Genomic DNA, 18,301 nt, shown 5'->3' on the forward strand with positions numbered 1-18,301 from the left:
CCGCTGTAAATGTCTTTGAGTGAGCGTGGCAGGACCAGCATGCCATAGGGAGACGCAGAATAGGTTACAGGAAGAAAATAGGACTGGTGGGAATGTGCTGAGGCCCGGCCTAGACTCAATGGGCTGAGTGGCCTATGTCGTAACGGAATGTGGGAAATAAATACCTGTTTTCCACTATATGGTTATCTGTCCCATGAAGACAATATCGTGGAATTGTCCAGCACATATCGAGTTGTTTCAGTCCATCTCGTCCATGTCCACCGTGAAGCCTATCTATGTTAACCCAATTTGCCTGCATTATACTCATATACCTTATGATTATACTCCTTTTCTACCTGTCCAAGTGGCTTTTTAAAAGTTGTAGTTGTCTCTGCCTCTAGCACCTCCTTTGTGTGTTAGTTATGCATAAACTGATAATGGTCATGCCATTGAATATCAGGATAGGTAATTTGATTCTCTCTTGTTAGAGCTTTTTTTTTAGCCTTATCTTTATGGCATGAATGTTATCAACATTTGTTGGATGTAATATGGAGTCATGGACTGTTTCCGTTGTTAAGGAGTTGAACTTTGTGCAATCATCAGTGAATCGAGCCATATGGAAGACATTGAATGAAGGCAGTTGGCTCTAAGACACTTCCATCACTAATTCCTGAAGCTGTGTCCAGGGGCTGAGATCACGATCCATCTCCTTTTGAGTGAGGAGTGTTTCCCCTTGATCTCTTTGTAATCTCCAATAGTGAACGGGTGTCCGTGAGAGAAACAATCTTTGGGGGTGGAACAAAGCATACATCCTGTGGCGATTTAAAGATCTCCACAGGGAGATTAGAACACTATGATTTATGAGATTTGAACTCGTATCCTTCTGCTTCAGAGGTGAGACTATAATTGTTTCTGAGGCTTTAATCGGGTAGCTCCAAAAGAATTAAGATTGGCAAAATGGCCACTCTCCTTGCTCTAGATTATCTCATTTTTGTTAATGAGATATAGACAGAAACAATTTTGAATAGTTACGATCATCAAATTCTGTTGTACAATTTGCTCTTTAATAATACTTTATTAGATCATATTTTATATACACATTTCTGTACGATTGAGAGGGTTTTGAAACCACTTCCAAGCAAAAATACATTTCTGATTAATTATTTAACTGATTAAATTATAATGATTCACGTTCATTATGTTCCACAAGAAATATTGCTTCAGTTTTAGGCTGTGTTTCTTCAGCAGAACCATTCCATTAATCCACCTGTCAGAAAATAATTTAGGTCAGTACCTTTACAAAGGTTATCCGGCAGTTCTTTCCAAACAAGGTGCCAGGGGTAAGGAGGATTCTGATTGACCCAACCTGCTATCATTTGATCTTGGCCTGTCACTGAATACTTAAGCTGAAGGGCCAAGTCACTAACATGGTGCCCTTGACAATCTATCCCCTTTGATCGTGGGGGTGAGGGAGGTGATGGGTTCTTTCTGCTGATAAAGTGGGAAAGGAAAGAGTCGCACTTCTGTTAGTTGCCTATGGTGAGACTAGCTGACTTAGTAAATGGTTGCCTGAAGCTCAGTGGACTATCCAGGAGTGGATAGTCCAGTGGAGCCACATGGGACTATGGATATTGGAATCTGGAGCAGGTGATAAATGGCACCAGGTGATGTGCAAATGCAGCTAGGTTTTGGGAGGGGGAAGGAAACAGTAGAGTCTGGAGTCAGTAGCTTGTGGAAATGGTAATGAGAGAGAAAGAAGGGACTCTCACCCACACAGTATTTCCACTGGGTCTCCTATCCCGCTTCTCCAACAGGTTCCATTGGCCATCATCCTTCCATTTATCTGGTTCCACATCACCTTCCTTTTCAGATTCCACATCTGCAGCCCTTTTTTATATATATCACCTTCCAGCCGCCATCTCTTTTGATCCTCACCGTGCATGCTGTCTACGGAGTTTGTACATTCTTCCTGTGAGCGCGTGGATTTTCTCCGCGTGCTCCAATTTCCTCCCACATCCCAAAAACGTGCAGGTTTGTAGGTTAACTGGCTTCTGTAAATTGTCCCTAGTGCATAGGATGAACCAGTTGGTGTATGAGTGATCGCTGGTCAGAGCGTACAGTGGGCCGAAAGGTCTGTTTCCATGCTGTATCTCTAAACTAAAAATCTATTCTCATGATTTTATACACTTTAGTTTTTTTGTTTAGTTTCGAGACACAGTATGGACACAGGCCCTTTGGCCTACCGAGTCCACATTGACCACCGATTACCTGTTCACACTAGTTATTTGTTATTCCACTTTTTCAGCCATTCCCTATCCATTTAACAATTCTACAGTGGACAATTAACCGACAAATCTGCACGTCTTTGGGATGTAGGAGGAAACTGGAACACCTGAAGGAAGCTCACAGTCATAGAGAGAACGTGCAAACTCCACAAAGACAGCACCAAAGGTCAATGGTTCCTGTATTAATCGGTTCCTTTATTATTACGTGTCCCAAGTTACAGTGAGATTCAGCCCACGTTTCTGGCACTGAGGCAGCAGCTCTACCAGCAGCGCCATTGTGATCACTCCCCAGCCATCTGCTCTCCAAGTCCAAAACTACCCAAGCTCTCCTTGGTGTCCTTGAGTCCTGGCAACATTCTCATAAAATCTCTGGTAATCTCTGCAATCCTCGTGAATCTCAGGCATCTTTCCTATGGCAGCAGACCTCTCAACATTTGATTTTACAAATTCAGAATTTTGATGTCCAAAATTCAGAATTTTACATCAACATTTTTAATATGGCGCGTAATGTGACTTTTCAGCAAAAAAAAAGTATGCACGCCAAATGCACGTACACGCTACATTCACGTGTGAAAAACAACTATTATTTCCAACAGTCTAGTTCTTGCACTACATGTACAATGTCAGGCCTATCATGAGTATATTCTACTATTATGGAAAGGTTATTGACCAGAAATACTTTTTACAACAAAGAAAAAATTGTTTTGTTTTTTCCATTTTGCTTTTACCTTACACATCCCAATTCTCTTGGTATTGAATAAAAGAACAATGGTCATAAAATGTATGACTAAGTTATGAAGAAAGAGTTTCATTTAAAAAACTGCACATACCTAATTTAATTAAAGACATACTTGCTCCAGTTGTCTTCAACAGCAAATCACAATGGTCCATGTCCCCCCCCAACCCTACTCCCGCCCACCCCCCTCCCACCCCCACTACTCCCTCCTCCCACCCCCACTACTCCCTCCTCCCACCCCCCCTACTCCCCACCACCCACCCTACTCCCCACCACCCACCCTACTCCCCACCACCCACCCTACTCCCCTCCCCCCTTTCCTCCCAAATCCACTCCCCTCCCACCCCCACTCTCCCCCTCCCTTCCTCCAACCCCCCCCGACCCACTCTCTCCTCCCACTCCACTGCCCCCTCCCCTGCACCCCAACACCCCCCCCCCCCCCCCCCCCATCCCCTCTCAACATCAACGAGCCTCACGCTCCGCAGGCTGAGCCAGCGGCGAGGCCGGGCCAGCGGCGAGAGGCGAGGCAGAGCCAGCGGCGAGAGGCGAGGCAGGGCCAGCGGCGAGGTGAGGCTGGGCCAGCGGTGAGGCCGTGCCAGCAGCGAGGCGAATACTGCGGCGAGGCCGGGCCAGGGGCTAGGCGGGGGCGAGGCGAGGGGCAAGCGAGCGGCGGGACGGGGCGTGCGGAGAGGCATGTGTTTTGCGGAAAAATGTGAGGCGAAATCAGAATGGCGGAAATGAAATAAGAAAGCGGAAACTTTCCGCCAAATTCAGAAGGGTTGGGAGGTCTGTAGTAGGGTTACCAAAACTGAACACAATGTTCCAGGGGTGACCTCATAACATCTTGCACAACTGTAACATTATGTACCAACTTCTATACTCAATTCCCTGACTGATGAAGGCCAGCGTGCCAAAAGCCTTCACTACCCTATAAGCCATTTTCAGGGATCTATGTACTTCTTGATACCTTTACTTTACATCACTTCCCAACTAGCTCTCACTGGATCCCTTGTGATTTAACCTTCCAGAGCAACCTGCCCTCCAAAACCTTGCTCCATCTGTTCCATTTTTTCCCCCATTCCCTTTTTATAGAACTGAACGGGATCAGAGAGCAGGCAATCCCATTGGTTAGAGGATAGGGAGGATTCAAACTGTGCATAGCTGTTGGTGACACACTTTAAGAGGGACATTTCAGGCACTGACACTTAAACCTCTTTAGCCTTTATAAATGTATCATTGTGAGCAAATTATTTTCAAGAAGAGACATAGAACAAACAAGGGTAAAGAACAAAATGCTGGAGGAATTCAACACATAAGGGAATGGATAGATGATGTTTCAGGTCAGGACTCTTGGACAAACACGGGACTTCAAATTCTCATCATCTATACGTGAAGAATTTAACTTTACAAGCATTATTATCTTGTACACATCTTGAAGTAGACTGCTAGAGTTACAAGAGATATCTTCCACATGATGTATGCAGGGAGATCGAACCAAGTCTGGCAATCTATCTGGATAGTGGGTCAAAGCCAGACAATCCCTTTATAATGTGACAATTGATCTGTGTTGGTGGACAGTCACACAAACCCTTCAATATGGGATTGATCTGTGAAGGGGAATAGAGCCCAGGGTCACACAGACCCTTCACAATAGGATCTGTTTGTCCAGCATGATTGTGTCATACAAATCCTTCACTTATACAGAGAAACAGTGCCATGGAAGTGCTTCAGAATGGATCCGTCTGTCTGAACAAGATATAGTGCCACACCATGCTTTAACGTAGTAACAATCTGTGCAGAATCTTGTGCTGTACAAGCCATGTATAATGTAGTTATGGATTCACAGTTGATGTGTGTGGGGTTATAAGGACCAGAAAAAGGTCAGGCCTTGATGTTTTTAAAGTTGAATAAGACCAAAAATGAAATTACCTTATTACTCCCCTGTGTTGGGGAAGGTTCTTGGTTGTGGGATCTGTATTTCTTCCACAGTGATTCAATAGCTAAATACGATTGCATGGACATTTCATAAAGCGATGAACTGGTCACCTGAGAAAAGCAGGGCAGTTAGTCAAACACCTTCTCTACATGTGGGTTTCAAAGGATCCAAAATCACCTTGATGTTGTTACTTAGCTTGCTTTTTTAATGAAACCATTTGTCCTGCGTCAGTGAACCAAACTAGGGTTACAGCAGTGTCTTCTTTTCACAATTTAAATGGATGTGAACCAAGTCTCAGTGGCTTCTCAAAAAAACACAAGCAGAAAGTGTTGACCATACAGTATGTATCAGTTCATCTCTGCTGGTGTTTTCATCACACCTCCCTCAGATGACCCCCCCTCACCCTGCCGTTCACTGCCCTACCTTTTAGATAATCCCTCAAATTCTCATCCCACTCCCTGGCTCATCTCCCTTCAAAATCGCTGATTTTAATTACACACTGCAGTGCCCTAGCCAAAATGTATTCCTTGGACAGATAGCATTGTACACTTGTTGCAACACCGGACCAGTGTTCAAATCCCATTTCAGCAGTAATAAAATAAGTATGAACACATAGTTCAGTTCAGCAAGGGTGAACTTAAGATATTAAACCCCAATTGCTTTAGTAATGTTCTTTCAGGGAAGGGAATCTGCCTTGTGTTTCTGGTCCACCCTGTGAGAAACTGCAGACACAATGTATATGGGTGTTTCCGTAAATACAGCACAGTAGTGAAACTGAAGGAACTTCCAGGTTATTTTCCTGTTTTTTTAATATAATATTCCCATTGTTTCATATCCTATATTTTAAGTAGTATAGATCATGGTGTATATCCAAAATAATCAGATGAAGCAAAAATAAATGAATCTTTTTACAAAGAAAAATATCAGATATATCCCTGTGTTTTCTTGCCTTTTTTGTGACATTTTTCAAGCAGGGTGTCATCAAATCCTTAGACTAATTTATACCAGAAAGATTACATTAATTTTGCAATTAAATAAATCTATATAAGCCAAATTCTGATAATGCTTATGATTTTTATCATTTATCACCTGATAAGATGGGCGGCACGGTAGCGCAGCGGTAGAGTTGCTGCTTTACAGCGAATGCAGCGCCGGAGACTCAGGTTCGATCCTGACTACGGGTGCTGCACTGTAAGGAGTTTGTACGTTCTCCCCGTGACCTGCGTGGGTTTTCTCTGAGATCTTCGGTTTCCTCCCACACTCCAAAGACGTACAGGTATGTAGGTTAATTGGCTGGGTAAATGTAAAAAAATTGTCCCTAGTGGGTGTAGGATAGTGTTAATGTACGGGGATCGCTGGGCGGCACGGACTTGGTGGGCCGAGAAGGCCTGTTTCCGGCTGTATATATATGATACGATATGATATGATAAGATGGTTTTCTGAAGCCCCAAGTTTTTGCAGCAGAACATGAGTAGCAGTGTCCATTTGGTCACGTGTGAATTAGAAGCAGAGGAACAGTTTTTATATTTTTTTGTTTCTTTTTTTATTGTTTATAGTTTGTGTTTAAGCTTTCCATTGAAATACTTAATAATGAATAGAACTTTTTTTTAAATCATGAAATAAAAATCTAGTTTGTTCACCTATTTTATTGATATCTCATTCCGTTTTTTGTTGCACTCGTGCGATTTAAAAAAAAGTTTTTTTAACAATGCGATTGTAATGCCCCTGACCCGAACTACGGGCCTCGTGGTGAGTTACGTGCCGACATTTTGTAAGGGAGCTTAGAAACCAGTATGAGACAGTGTCCCATACGTCCTATAAATATTTTTTTCTCTCATTTTTTTTCAAATTTGAAATTATTAAATTTTGGTTCAATTAGCTCAAAAGGATCATAAGTAGGCCCATTTTTAATGCTGCAGTATTTCATTATGATTTAATAACTTTCAAATTTGGCCACCCATGTCACAGATTGGCACCCTTATTTACAGAAACGCCCACATAGACTCTTATCTGCAGTCTGAAATAGCCCTGCAAAGCCACTCCGATGAGGGGCCATTAAGGATGGAGAGTCAATGCTGGATTTCCCAATGACAGCACTAGCAGATGGTTTGATAATTCACTGCACAAGCTGGCACTGGCATTTCCCTACTTCAAAGCGTGCACTGGCAACAGAAAATCTAAAGCAGTTTTTGACAATCTGTGCCAAAGGCACTAATTAAATGCATTACTTTCTTTGGGATATATTTTAAACAGCAGAAATAATTTTTTTAAATCCTGAGGCATGTCAAACAGATATAAATCATGTTTTGGACTTGGAAGATTGTACATCCTGGAATTTTGAGCACAAAAAAACAAAGTGCTGGAGAAACTCAGTGGGTCAGGCAGCATCTGTCAAAGGAAACGGACAGACAATGTTTCGGATACATTTCTAATGAAGGGTCCCAGCCCAAAAAGTTAGCAGTCCATCTCCTTCCACAGATGCTGCCTGACCCACTGAGTACCTCCAGCAGTTTTTTTTAAGCTCATAAATCATGTTTAATAATTCAAATATTTAGAATGAATCATAACACCTACTTATAGTTCTGATATTTCCATGAGGGACATTCAATGTGGAACTGGGATTCAAACAAACTACTCACCTTTGCGATTTCAACTGTTGCTTGAGGATAATACAAAGAGGCGCAAGCAGCTACAAACCCACATGAATAAATCACTTTCCTTGCACGGGAACCTACAATTTCATCAAAATAAATAGAGAAATGTACTCAAATGAAACCAATGAAAAACTAGAGAGAAGAAACTGAAATCAACCCACTTATTTAGAGAGACTGTAAACAGCAGTTCAACATCCAAGTGAATCTGGTGCAGGAGAGGGTGATAGTATGATTGGGCATGCAAAAACAGAGGGCATTCATTTACCTCCCAAATTGTTTCTTGGCCAATCTCAAGTCATGGCTCCAGTTCACAGGACCCATTTGTGTCCAAGGTAGTACATGTGCCTGTTCCACGAGATTGCAGACTTAAGCCAAACTCAGGGATTGTAAAGCAGCAACCTGTGCTTGCGTTTCAAGTGTGGCACTATCGGAGTGTGGTTTTGTGAATGAGGGGAAAAATTGAGGGGATAAAGCAAGATACTGCATCCCCACCCTTCAATGATGATGAAAAATCCCATGGCACAACTCGGAAACAAGATCACGTACTTCTGGTGGCCAAACTAACGCTGCCCTTGGTGATCCCCATCTCAATCCTTTTATTACAACTCGCTGGGCAAACATTGGCCGCAACAATGTCTTTCTAACAGGAGGCAGCTGCAATGCATCATAAGTTTATGTCCTATTATATTTTGTCTTTGCTCTCAACCTCTTCTGTTTCTTGCCTATATCCTCGACAACAACCCTCTCCCCCACCCCCCCCCCCCCCCACCACCACCACCACCACCACCACCACCACCACCACCACCACCACCACCACCAGGCCTCAATGGTGTGTGCAGGTAAACTTTAACCATTGTATTTGTTTTGGTGAAATGGAAGAGGTAAACCAGTACAAGTCACTTAGTCATTGTGATTGCATGATTGAGCTCAGATGGGCTTCATCAGATGAAACACTAAACTGCATCTAAAATGAAAGGTTCCTCCTGGACCTACCCCTTCCAGCCAGCAGTAGGCCTGCCACTCCAGCGAGTGTGATGACTCCAGCCCGTGGGTAAAATCCCGATGGCGGATTCTTCAGAAAGATATAGCCGTCTGCCAGAGACAACAAAAAACATCAGGGCAATCCATTAACCATCGAAGCTTCCACGTGTATCTAAATATTTTTTTATCCAACTATTTTCTACTAGTTACCAGAAAAATGAGTAACAGTGTTGTTCCTACATTGCCACAGCATTCTCTATGATCAGCTCAGCTTTTATTGTATGGAATTACAAGCTGGGGACCTTGACTCCAACAGGGGATCAACACTGATTGTGGGAACAAAGTCTCAGCCTGCCCAAGAACCTCAATGGATTCAGCACATTAACGCAACTGTTGAATGAGCATGCAATCGGAAGCTCTGGCTGTGTTTATGAGCTAACAGTAAATGTATTTCCTTGGTGAAAACAGGATATAGAAGGATGCTGTGCACGGTATAACCAAAGTCATAAAACAACTAATTTTAATGACTAAGCATCCAATATGCATATAGGAAAGGTTTAGAAGGATATGGGTCAATGCAGGCAAATGGGACGAGTTTAGAGGGAGCATCTTGGTCAGCATGGACAAGTTGGGCTGCAGGGCCTATTTCCATACTGTATGACACTATAGATAGACACAAAAAGCTGGAGTAACTCAGCAAGTCAAGCAGCATGTTTCGAGAAAAGCAATAGGTGAACTTTCCAGTCGACACCCTTGGTTCTTGTTCCTCTAAAATGGAATTTAAACTGGAGGTTTTTCCTTCAGACTGAGAGTCAGGGGAGGGGGAAACGGGAAGTATGAATAGGTACATCTCGTTTCCCCCTCCCCCTCCCCTCCCCTGAAATGAAAGGTATGCAAAAGAACAAATTAAAGCTAGCAACGATGATCAAGGAAAGTTGGAGCCCACACTGGTATATTTTTGGCTGTGAAGGTGATAATAAGCGATACAAACCGTAAAACTCAGCAGGGCGATAGTGAAACTAGTAGGATGACTAGGGAGGGGGGGGAGAGGGTATGCAAGGGTTACTTGAAATTAGAGAATTATGGCCATTGTGCAGTCTGAACCCAATTACAGTGCAATAAACAAATCTCAAGTAATCAAGGGTTACTTGAAATTAGAGAATTTCAAGTAACCCTTGATTACTTGAGATTTGTTTATTGCACTGTAATTGGGTTCAGACTGCACAATGGCCATAATTTGGGTTTAGTCTGCTGGGACAGCCCACAGTTAAGATACTTTTACAACACACACATTCTCAGTCCAAGTATCAGTATTTCAATGCCAATGAGAGGACTACCAAAATTGAAAACTGAATAAGACATTGTGTATGATAAATTTTGGTGAGCAAAATTATTTCAAGGTAAGGGTTTGGTCCTTGACATACATGACTGAGCTTGGCCACGTAAAACCACGTTCACATGAGAATTAGCAAAGTAACATCAAAGTTACTGTTCATCAAAGTCAAATGGTTTTGAGCTAGCCTTAGAAGTACTGAAATGGGTCCATGGATCAAACAGCAGGAGTCAAGGGGCCTGATCTCCAGTTTGATCACCATATTCAGCAGCATAGAGTTCCTGTGTAGATAGTCACTGAATGGAAACAAAGCATTGCTCGTATATTTTAAACTGTCAAGACACCGAGAGGTGTCTATTTACAGCAACCTGGTGCCCTTGTACTTAGGTCAGCAGAGGTAATATACAGATATTGCTAGCAATCTGAAGGGCTCAATGGCAAGAGGATTTGATTACAAGTGTGGAGACACTTTGCTCCATTTACATAAAGCCCTGGTAAGTCTGCAGCTGAAATAGAGTGAATAGGTATGATCTGACTACCAAAGGAAAATACACTTGCAACAGAGGGACTGCAGCACCAGGTTGATATTTGGGATAGTGGGTTTAGGAGAGATTAAACAGACTGGACATAATCTCCAAGAATTTAGAAGAATGAAAGGTGTCTCATCAAAATATACTAAATTGGTCTGGCACTTCACAGATTAGATGCAGAATTGACCTCCCCCCCTGGCTGGGGTGACTATCACCTGAGGTCACAGGTAAATACGAGCAGGAAATGAGAAGAAATATTCTTCACTTCAATGACTCTCTGGACTTCAGTACCCCTGAGGTTGTTAAGACTCAGTCACTGACTATATTCCAGGCAGCAATTAACTTTTAGGTAGCTAACAGTGCAGTTAATTAGCATTACACAAATGGTCAGCCATGAACAGAAGAGCTGTATGATGTGATCCCGCTTCTATTTCTTAATCCTCACTCTGTACAAAACACCAAAATGTACCACAAACTCAGATAGATCCTTACCTTTTCCAAGCTGGACAGTTCTTTCTATTTTAGGCTGAAGATTCTTGTAAACACCCTTAGGAGAGAAAAAAAGGAAATAAATGAATATAAAAATCTGTCTTCAGCAAAGAACAAAGTCCTCAATTGCATTCAGTACTCTGCGCCTGAAGGCATTTCTGTTTGTACTAAATGAAACGTTTCTAAGTACCATCTTTAACTAAGGTCCACGTTTGATAAGATTGCTAAATGTTTATGGGCATAGGTAAAATGTGTCAATATCTGGGGTATTCTTCAGATACGAACTCTGTCCTGGAGGACAACATCAATTGGAGAATCCACTATTAATTGTGATCTGCATCTATACCTAGCAAATCCAAGGAACAATGATAGCAATCCAACAATTAAAACAAGGTGACACAAGAAACTCCAGATGCTGGAATTTTAAACAAAAACCGAAGTGCTGGATCAGTTCAGCGGGTCAGACAGGGAGTGAACAAATGCCATTTTTATTCGGGACATTTCTTCCGACTGCAGAAAAGGTCTAGATCCAAAACACCATCTGTCCATTCCCATCACAGATGCTGCCTGACCCACTTCGTTGCCATTTTATTTCTTAGTTAAAACAAGGAGATTGTACAAAAGATCCCAGAATGCAGTAACCCAGACTTCTTCCAACTTCTCTCATTCCTGGAGGAAACCATTGGGAAACCATCAAGTCATACAATTCAAATAAATCCCACTTTTTTCTCCAACGGACAAAACTCAAGAGATTTGCCATACCTGAAACTGGGCGGTGTATGGATTGACGTGGTTTCGCAGAGCAGAGATCCCCTCTTCAAGCCGAGTCGGTTTTGCATCCTCAAAGTGATAAGCTTTAGCCGGAGTTGTATAAAGTGATAACTGCAGAACAAAGATAAAACACGTTTGCTATAGACCATTGAACTGCTGCCTACATAGGCTAAAATTGCAACATTAATGCATCCAATTCTATGTAACAGCTTTAACAATGTGAATTTGCAGGAGAATTTGTGGGTTTGTGAGATGATGTTGTGGCCTAGACATGTAACTGCAGTTACCACATGCTGGTGGTAGAGGGATGAATGCAAAGAAAGATAGAGGAGGTGCCCATGAAATGGACTGCTTTGTCGTGGATTTTATTGAGCTTCTGTATTGCTGGTGCTGCACGCATCCAGACAAGCTCCAGACTTATGCCTTGCAGATGGTGGATTGACTCTGTTGGTAGGAAGTTGGGCATTTAGTTAAGTGTTGAGCTCCACACTTCCTGTTGTAACCATGATTCGAAATATGGATGAAAAATGTGCAGACCTGATAACTCCTTGGAATTCTTCCCAATTTACAATTAAGTGCCAAATATAGTGGATATTGAAAATGAGAAGTATAAACCAAAAAAATCAATGAACAAGGGGATCAGGCAGCATTGATGGAGGGAACATTAGAAACATAGCAAAATAGGTGCAGGAGTAGGCCATTCGGCCCTTTTATTCAATATGATCATGGTTGATCATCTAAAATCAGTACCCCCCGTTCCTGCTTTTTCCCCAAATCCCTTGAGTCCAAACATAAGTTTTTGTCTGTTCTGAATGGAACCTTTACTACTTCTTTCAGATGCACTGATGTTGTATGATGTACGTGTAGCATCTCATTTGTTTCCCTCTCATTTCACTTTATATCTTTAAATAGTAGCTCATGAGTAGTAATGACTGGGATGTAGATCTGCGTACAAAAGGTCACTGTCACTTAACAGAAGCTGATTTCCCAAACAACTACAGTGCTCTCCATAATGTTTGGGACAAAGACCCATCATTTATTTATTTGCCTCTGTACTCCACAATTTGAGATTTGTAATAGATAAAAATCACATGTGGTTAAAGTGCACATTGTCAGATTTTATTAAAAGCCATTTTATACATTTTGGGTTCACCATGTAGAAATTACAGCTGTGTTTATACATAGTCCCCCCATTTCTGGGCACCATAATGTTTGGGTCACATGCCTTCACAGGCATTTGTAATTGCTCAGGTGTGTTTATTTGCCTCCTTAATGCAGGTATAAGAGAGTTCTCAGCACCTAGTCTTTCCATCACCTTTGGAAACTTTTATTGCTGTTTATCAACATGAGGACCAAAGTTGTGCCAATGAAAGTCAAAGCAGCTATTATAAGACTGAGAAACAAGAATTAAACTGTTAGAGACGTCAGCCAAACCTTAGGCTTACCAAAATCAACTGTTTGGAACATCATTAAGAAGAAAGAGAGCACTGGTGAGCTTACTAATCGCAAAGGGACTGGCAGGCCAAGGAAGACCTCCACAGCTGATGACAGAAGAATTATCTCTATATAATAACGAAAAATCTCCAAACACCTGTCCGACAGATCAGAAACACAAAGGAGTCAGGTGTGGATTTGTCAATTACCACTGTCCGCAGAAGACTCCATGAACAGAAATACAGAGGCTACATTGCAAGGTGCAAACCACTGGTTAGCCACAAAAATAGGATGGCCCAGTTACAGTTTGCCAAGAAGTACTTAAACGAGCGACCACAGTTCTGGAAAAAGATGTTGTGGATAGATGAGACGAAGATTAACTTATATCAGAGTGATGGCAAGAGCAAAGTATGGAGGAGAGAAGGAACTGCCCAAGATCCAAAGCATACCACCTCATCTGAGAAACACGGTGGTGGGGGTGTTATGGCCTGGGCATGTATGGCTGCTGAAGGTACTGGCTCACTTATCTTCATTGATGATACAACATATCAGTAGTAGTAGCATATGGTAGTAGCATAATGAATTCCGAAGTGCATAGGCACATCCTATCTGCTCAAGTTCAAACATGCCTCAAAACGCATTGGCCGGCGGTTCATTCTACAGCAAGACAATGATCCCAAACATACTGCTAAAGCAACAAAGGAGTTTTTCAAAGCTAAAAAATGGTCAATTCTTGAGTGGCCAAGTCAATCACCCGATCTGAACATAATTGAGCATGCCTTTTATATGCTGAAGAGAAAGCTGAAGGGGATTAGCCCCCAAAACAAGCATGAGCTAAAGATGGCTGCAATATAGGCCTGGCAGAGCATCACCAGGGAAAACACCCAGCAATTGGTGATGTCCATGAATTACAGATTTCAAGCAGTCATTGCATGCAAAGGATATGCAACAAAATACTAAACAAGACTATTTTCTTGACATGACATTGCTGTGCCCCAAACATTATGGTGCCCTGAAATGAGGGGACTATGTATAAACACTGCTGTAATTTCTACATGGTGAAACCAAAATGTATAAAAATGGCCTTTATTAAAATCTGACAATGTGCACTTTAACCACATGTGATTTTTTTCCATTAATCTCAAATTGTGGAGTACAAAGGCAAATAAATAAATGATGGGTCTTTGTCCCAAACATTATGGAGGGCACTGTACCTCGCCTCTTTTTACAATGCAAGCTTTTTCTTGGTAAATCGTCTTATTTGATCTCTCCCCACCCCCCACCCCTCCTCCCCTCCCACCTCTCCAACATGATGCTGTCTGGCACATATTCCTCTACACATTTACCTGTATTGTGGAAGTCTGTGACGGCAGTGGCATTCGCATTTAAGTTGGCCAGATTCCTTGAATATGGACCAAAGTATAAATCACCCGAGTAAAACACACTTGTTTTATAAGTAGTTAGTTATCTCTCCACAGATAGCACCTAACGCGCTGAGTGTTTCCAGTATATTCTAGTTTTAATTTCACATTTCCAGCAGTCTGAAGAAGGGTCTCAACCCGAAACATCACCCATTCCTTCTCTCCTGAGATGTTGCCTGTCCCGCTGAGTTACTCCAGCATTTTGTCTTCCATTTGTATGATTGCACTGGATTGTATGCAAACAAAGCATTTCGTCGTATTGACACATTTAGATAAGGAGGCGATAAGGAACATGTCAACAATATCAAACTAAAATATAAAAATGTTACCTGCTCAACTTTGAGAATCCCTTTTTTTTCTTCGTTACTCTGTGCAAGCACAGTTGTTGACAGGAGGGACAGGCGGAGCGGAGCCAATCCGACCAGCTGCTAGAAAATATAGTTGCCAAAGTGGCCGACATTTAATTTGTGGAATATATCCTTCACTCTCCACCCTGCACGGAATGGGATCAATTCTCACTCGCACAACAACTGGCATCTGGAATTGTCCCTCAAGCGCAGCCACGGGTGGGGCCCCATCACGGAGTGTGATGTTACCCGTGGCCTCTGTCCTCCACTGACCCCCCTGCCACTGACCCCCTGCCACTGACCCCCTACCAATGACCCCTGCCACTGACCCCCTGCCACTGACTCCCTACCAATGACTCCCTGCCACTGACCCCCTGCCACTGACCCCCGCCACTGACACCCTACCACTGACCCCCTACCACTGACCCTGACCCCCTGCCACTGACCCCCTACCAATGACCCCTGCCACTGACCCCCTGCCACCGACCCCTGCCACTGACCCCCCTGCCACTGACCCCCTACCAATGACCCCTGCCACTGACCCCCTGCCACTGACCCCCTGCCATTGACCCCCTGCCACTGACCCCTGCCACTGACCCCCTGCCATTGACCCCCCTACCACTGCCCCCTACCACTGACACCCTGCCACTGACCCCCTGCCACTGCCCCCACTCCCGCCGGGATCCTCGACCCGCCCTCAGCTCAGCCCCCGATCCCGCACGGACCAGGATCCCCCGCCGGGACGCAGCCCTCGACCACGACCGGCCCCCGCTCCCCCAGACCCCGCTCCCCCAGGCCCCGCTCCCCCAGACCCCGCTCCCCCGGCCCGGCCCGGCCCCGCTCCCCCAGACACCGCTCCCCCGGCCCCGCTCCCCCAGACACCGCTCCCCCAGACCCCGCTCCCCCGGCCCCGCTCCCCCAGGCCCCGCTCCCCCAGACACCGCTCCCCCAGACACCGCTCCCCCAGACTCCGCTCCCCCGGCCCCGCTCCCCCAGGCCCCGCTCCCCCAGACACCGCTCCCCCAGACCCCGCTCCCCCGGCCCCGCTCCCCCGGGCCCCGCTCCCCCAGGCCCCGCTCCCCCGGCCCCCGCTCCCCCAGACACCGCTCCCCCAGACCCCGCTCCCCCGGCCCGGCCCCGCTCCCCCGGGCCCCGCTCCCCCAGACCCCGCTCCCCCGGCCCGGCCCGGCCCCGCTCCCCCAGGCCCCGCTCCCCCAGGCCCCGCTCCCCCAGACACCGCTCCCCCAGACCCCGCTCCCCCGGCCCGGCCCGGCCCCGCTCCCCCAGACCCCGCTCCCCCGGCCCGGCCCCGCTCCCCCGGGCCCCGCTCCCCCAGACCCCGCTCCCCCGGCCCGGCCCGGCCCCGCTCCCCCAGGCCCCGCTCCCCCAGGCCCCGCTCCCCCAGGCCCCGCTCCCCCAGACCCCGCTCCCCCGGCCCGGCCCGGCCCCGCTCCCCCAGGCCCCGCTCCCCCAGACACCGCTCCCCCAGACCCCGCTCCCCCAGGCCCGGCTCCCCCAGGCCCCGCTCCCCCGGCCCCCGCTCCCCCAGGCCCCGCTCCCCCGGCCCCGCTCCCCCAGACCCCGCTCCCCCAGGCCCCGCTCCCCCAGGCCCCGCTCCCCCAGACCCCGCTCCCCCAGACCCCGCTCCCCCAGGCCCCGCTCCCCCAGACCCCGCTCCCCCAGGCCCCGCTCCCCCAGGCCCCGCTCCCCCAGACCCCGCTCCCCCGGCCCGGCCCCGCTCCCCCAGGCCCCGCTCCCCCGGCCCGGCCCCGCTCCCCCAGGCCCCGCTCCCCCAGGCCCCGCTCCCCCAGACCCCGCTCCCCCGGCCCGGCCCCGCTCCCCCAGACCCCGCTCCCCCAGGCCCCGCTCCCCCGGCCCGGCCCCGCTCCCCCAGGCCCCGCTCCCCCAGGCCCCGCTCCCCCAGGCCCCGCTCCTCCGGCCCGGCCCCGCTCCCCCAGGCCCCGCTCCCCCAGACCCCGCTCCCCCGGCCCGGCCCCGCTCCCCCAGGCCCCGCTCCCCCAGGCCCCGCTCCCCCAGGCCCCGCTCCCCCAGGCCCCGCTCCCCCGGCCCGGCCCCGCTCCCCCAGGCCCCGCTCCTCCGGCCCGGCCCCGCTCCGTCCCCACCATCTTGGCGCCGCGCCCTCCGATCGATGCTCGGTGCTCGAGCCGCAGCGTCCAGGCCCTGTTGTACGGCGGCCGCGGGAGGAAGGAAGCGCATCGCGAATTCAAAATCTGCGGCGCGGCGGTGAACCCGCCAGACTCGGGTCATGGGTGGTTCAAGGCTCACAGTACAGTGAGGGTCGGCGATGGGCGCCGGAAGAGTGAAGGGGGTTGCGTTGTGGGAGAGTGTGGGTTCAGTGAGTTGGGGCGCAGTGAGGGGTAGGAGGCAATGGGGGGAGAGGTGTTGGGTGAGTGGATTGCGTGAGGGGCAGGAGAGATGTTGGGGGTCAGAGATAGGATTGCGGGTACAGAGGGGGGTACAGGGAGAGGGGGTGGGGTACAGGGAGAGGGGGTGGGGTACAGGGAGGGGGTGGGGTACAGGGAGGGGTGGGGTACAGGGAGAGGGGGTATAGGGAGGGGAGGAGGGGTACAGGGAGGGGGTGGGGTACAGGGAGGGGGTGGGGGTACAGGCAGAGGGGGTTAGGGTACAGGGAGGGTGGGGTACAGGGAGGGTGGGGTACAGGGAGGGGTGGAGTACAGGGAGAGGGGGGTACAGGGAGGGGAGGGGGGTACAGGGAGGGGAGGGGGGTACAGGGAGGGGGTGGGGTACAGGGAGGGGGTGGGGTACAGGGAGAGGGGGTGGGGTACAGGGAGGGGTGGAGTACAGGGAGAGGGGGTACAGGGAGGGGGTACAGGGAGAGGGGGTACAGGGAGAGGGGGTACAGGGAGAGGGGGTACAGGGAGGGGTGGGGTACAGGGAGAGGGGGTACAGGGAGGGGTGGGGTCCAGGGAGAGGGGGTGGGGTACAGGGAGGGGTGGGGTACATGGAGAGGGGGTACAGGGAGGGGGTGGGGTACAGGGAGAGGGGGTGGGGTACAGGGAGGGGTGGGGTACAGGGAGAGGGGGTACAGGGAGGGGGTGGGGTACAGGGAGAGGGGGTACAGGGAGGGGGTGGGGTACAGGGAGAGGGTGGGGTACAGGGAGAGGGGGTACAGGGAGGGGTGGGGTACAGGGAGAGGGGGTGGTGTACAGGGAGGGGTGGGGTACAGGGAGAGGGGGTGGGGTACAGGGAGAGGGGGTGGGGTACAGGGAGAGGGGGTACAGGGAGAGGGGGTGGGGTACAGGGAGGGGTGGGGTACAGGGAGGGGGTGGGGTACAGTGAGAGGGGGTGGGGTACAGGGAGGGGGTGGGGTACAGGGTGAGGGGGTGGGGTCCAGGGAGGGGCGTGGGGTACAGGGAGAGGGGT

At 48.0% G+C, this 18,301-nt stretch overlaps 1 protein-coding gene across 2 annotated transcripts; it reads right to left on the reverse strand.

Annotated features, from left to right (window-relative positions):
- Positions 1–1,035: 1,035 nt before the first annotated feature.
- On the reverse strand, positions 1,036–17,205 carry LOC144598540 (MICOS complex subunit MIC26-like). 2 transcript variants are annotated; one of them, XM_078408716.1, is made up of 8 exons: positions 17,020–17,205; positions 14,879–14,974; positions 11,686–11,805; positions 10,927–10,981; positions 8,584–8,682; positions 7,576–7,667; positions 4,930–5,046; positions 1,036–1,246 (listed from the first exon to the last, which is right to left on the reverse strand). In XM_078408716.1, exons 1-8 carry the CDS (start codon positions 17,020–17,022, stop codon positions 1,238–1,240), a joined length of 591 nt encoding a protein of 196 aa, XP_078264842.1. In that variant the 5' UTR covers positions 17,023–17,205; the 3' UTR covers positions 1,036–1,237. The 2 variants fall into 2 exon arrangements, with proteins under 2 accessions (XP_078264842.1, XP_078264841.1); XM_078408715.1 differs by having other exon boundaries at positions 14,879–14,977; positions 17,020–17,203.
- Positions 17,206–18,301: the final 1,096 nt, after the last annotated feature.

Source organism: Rhinoraja longicauda, chromosome 12 (genome assembly GCF_053455715.1).
Source record: "Rhinoraja longicauda isolate Sanriku21f chromosome 12, sRhiLon1.1, whole genome shotgun sequence".
NCBI classification, from domain to species: Eukaryota; Metazoa; Chordata; class Chondrichthyes; order Rajiformes; family Arhynchobatidae; genus Rhinoraja; species Rhinoraja longicauda.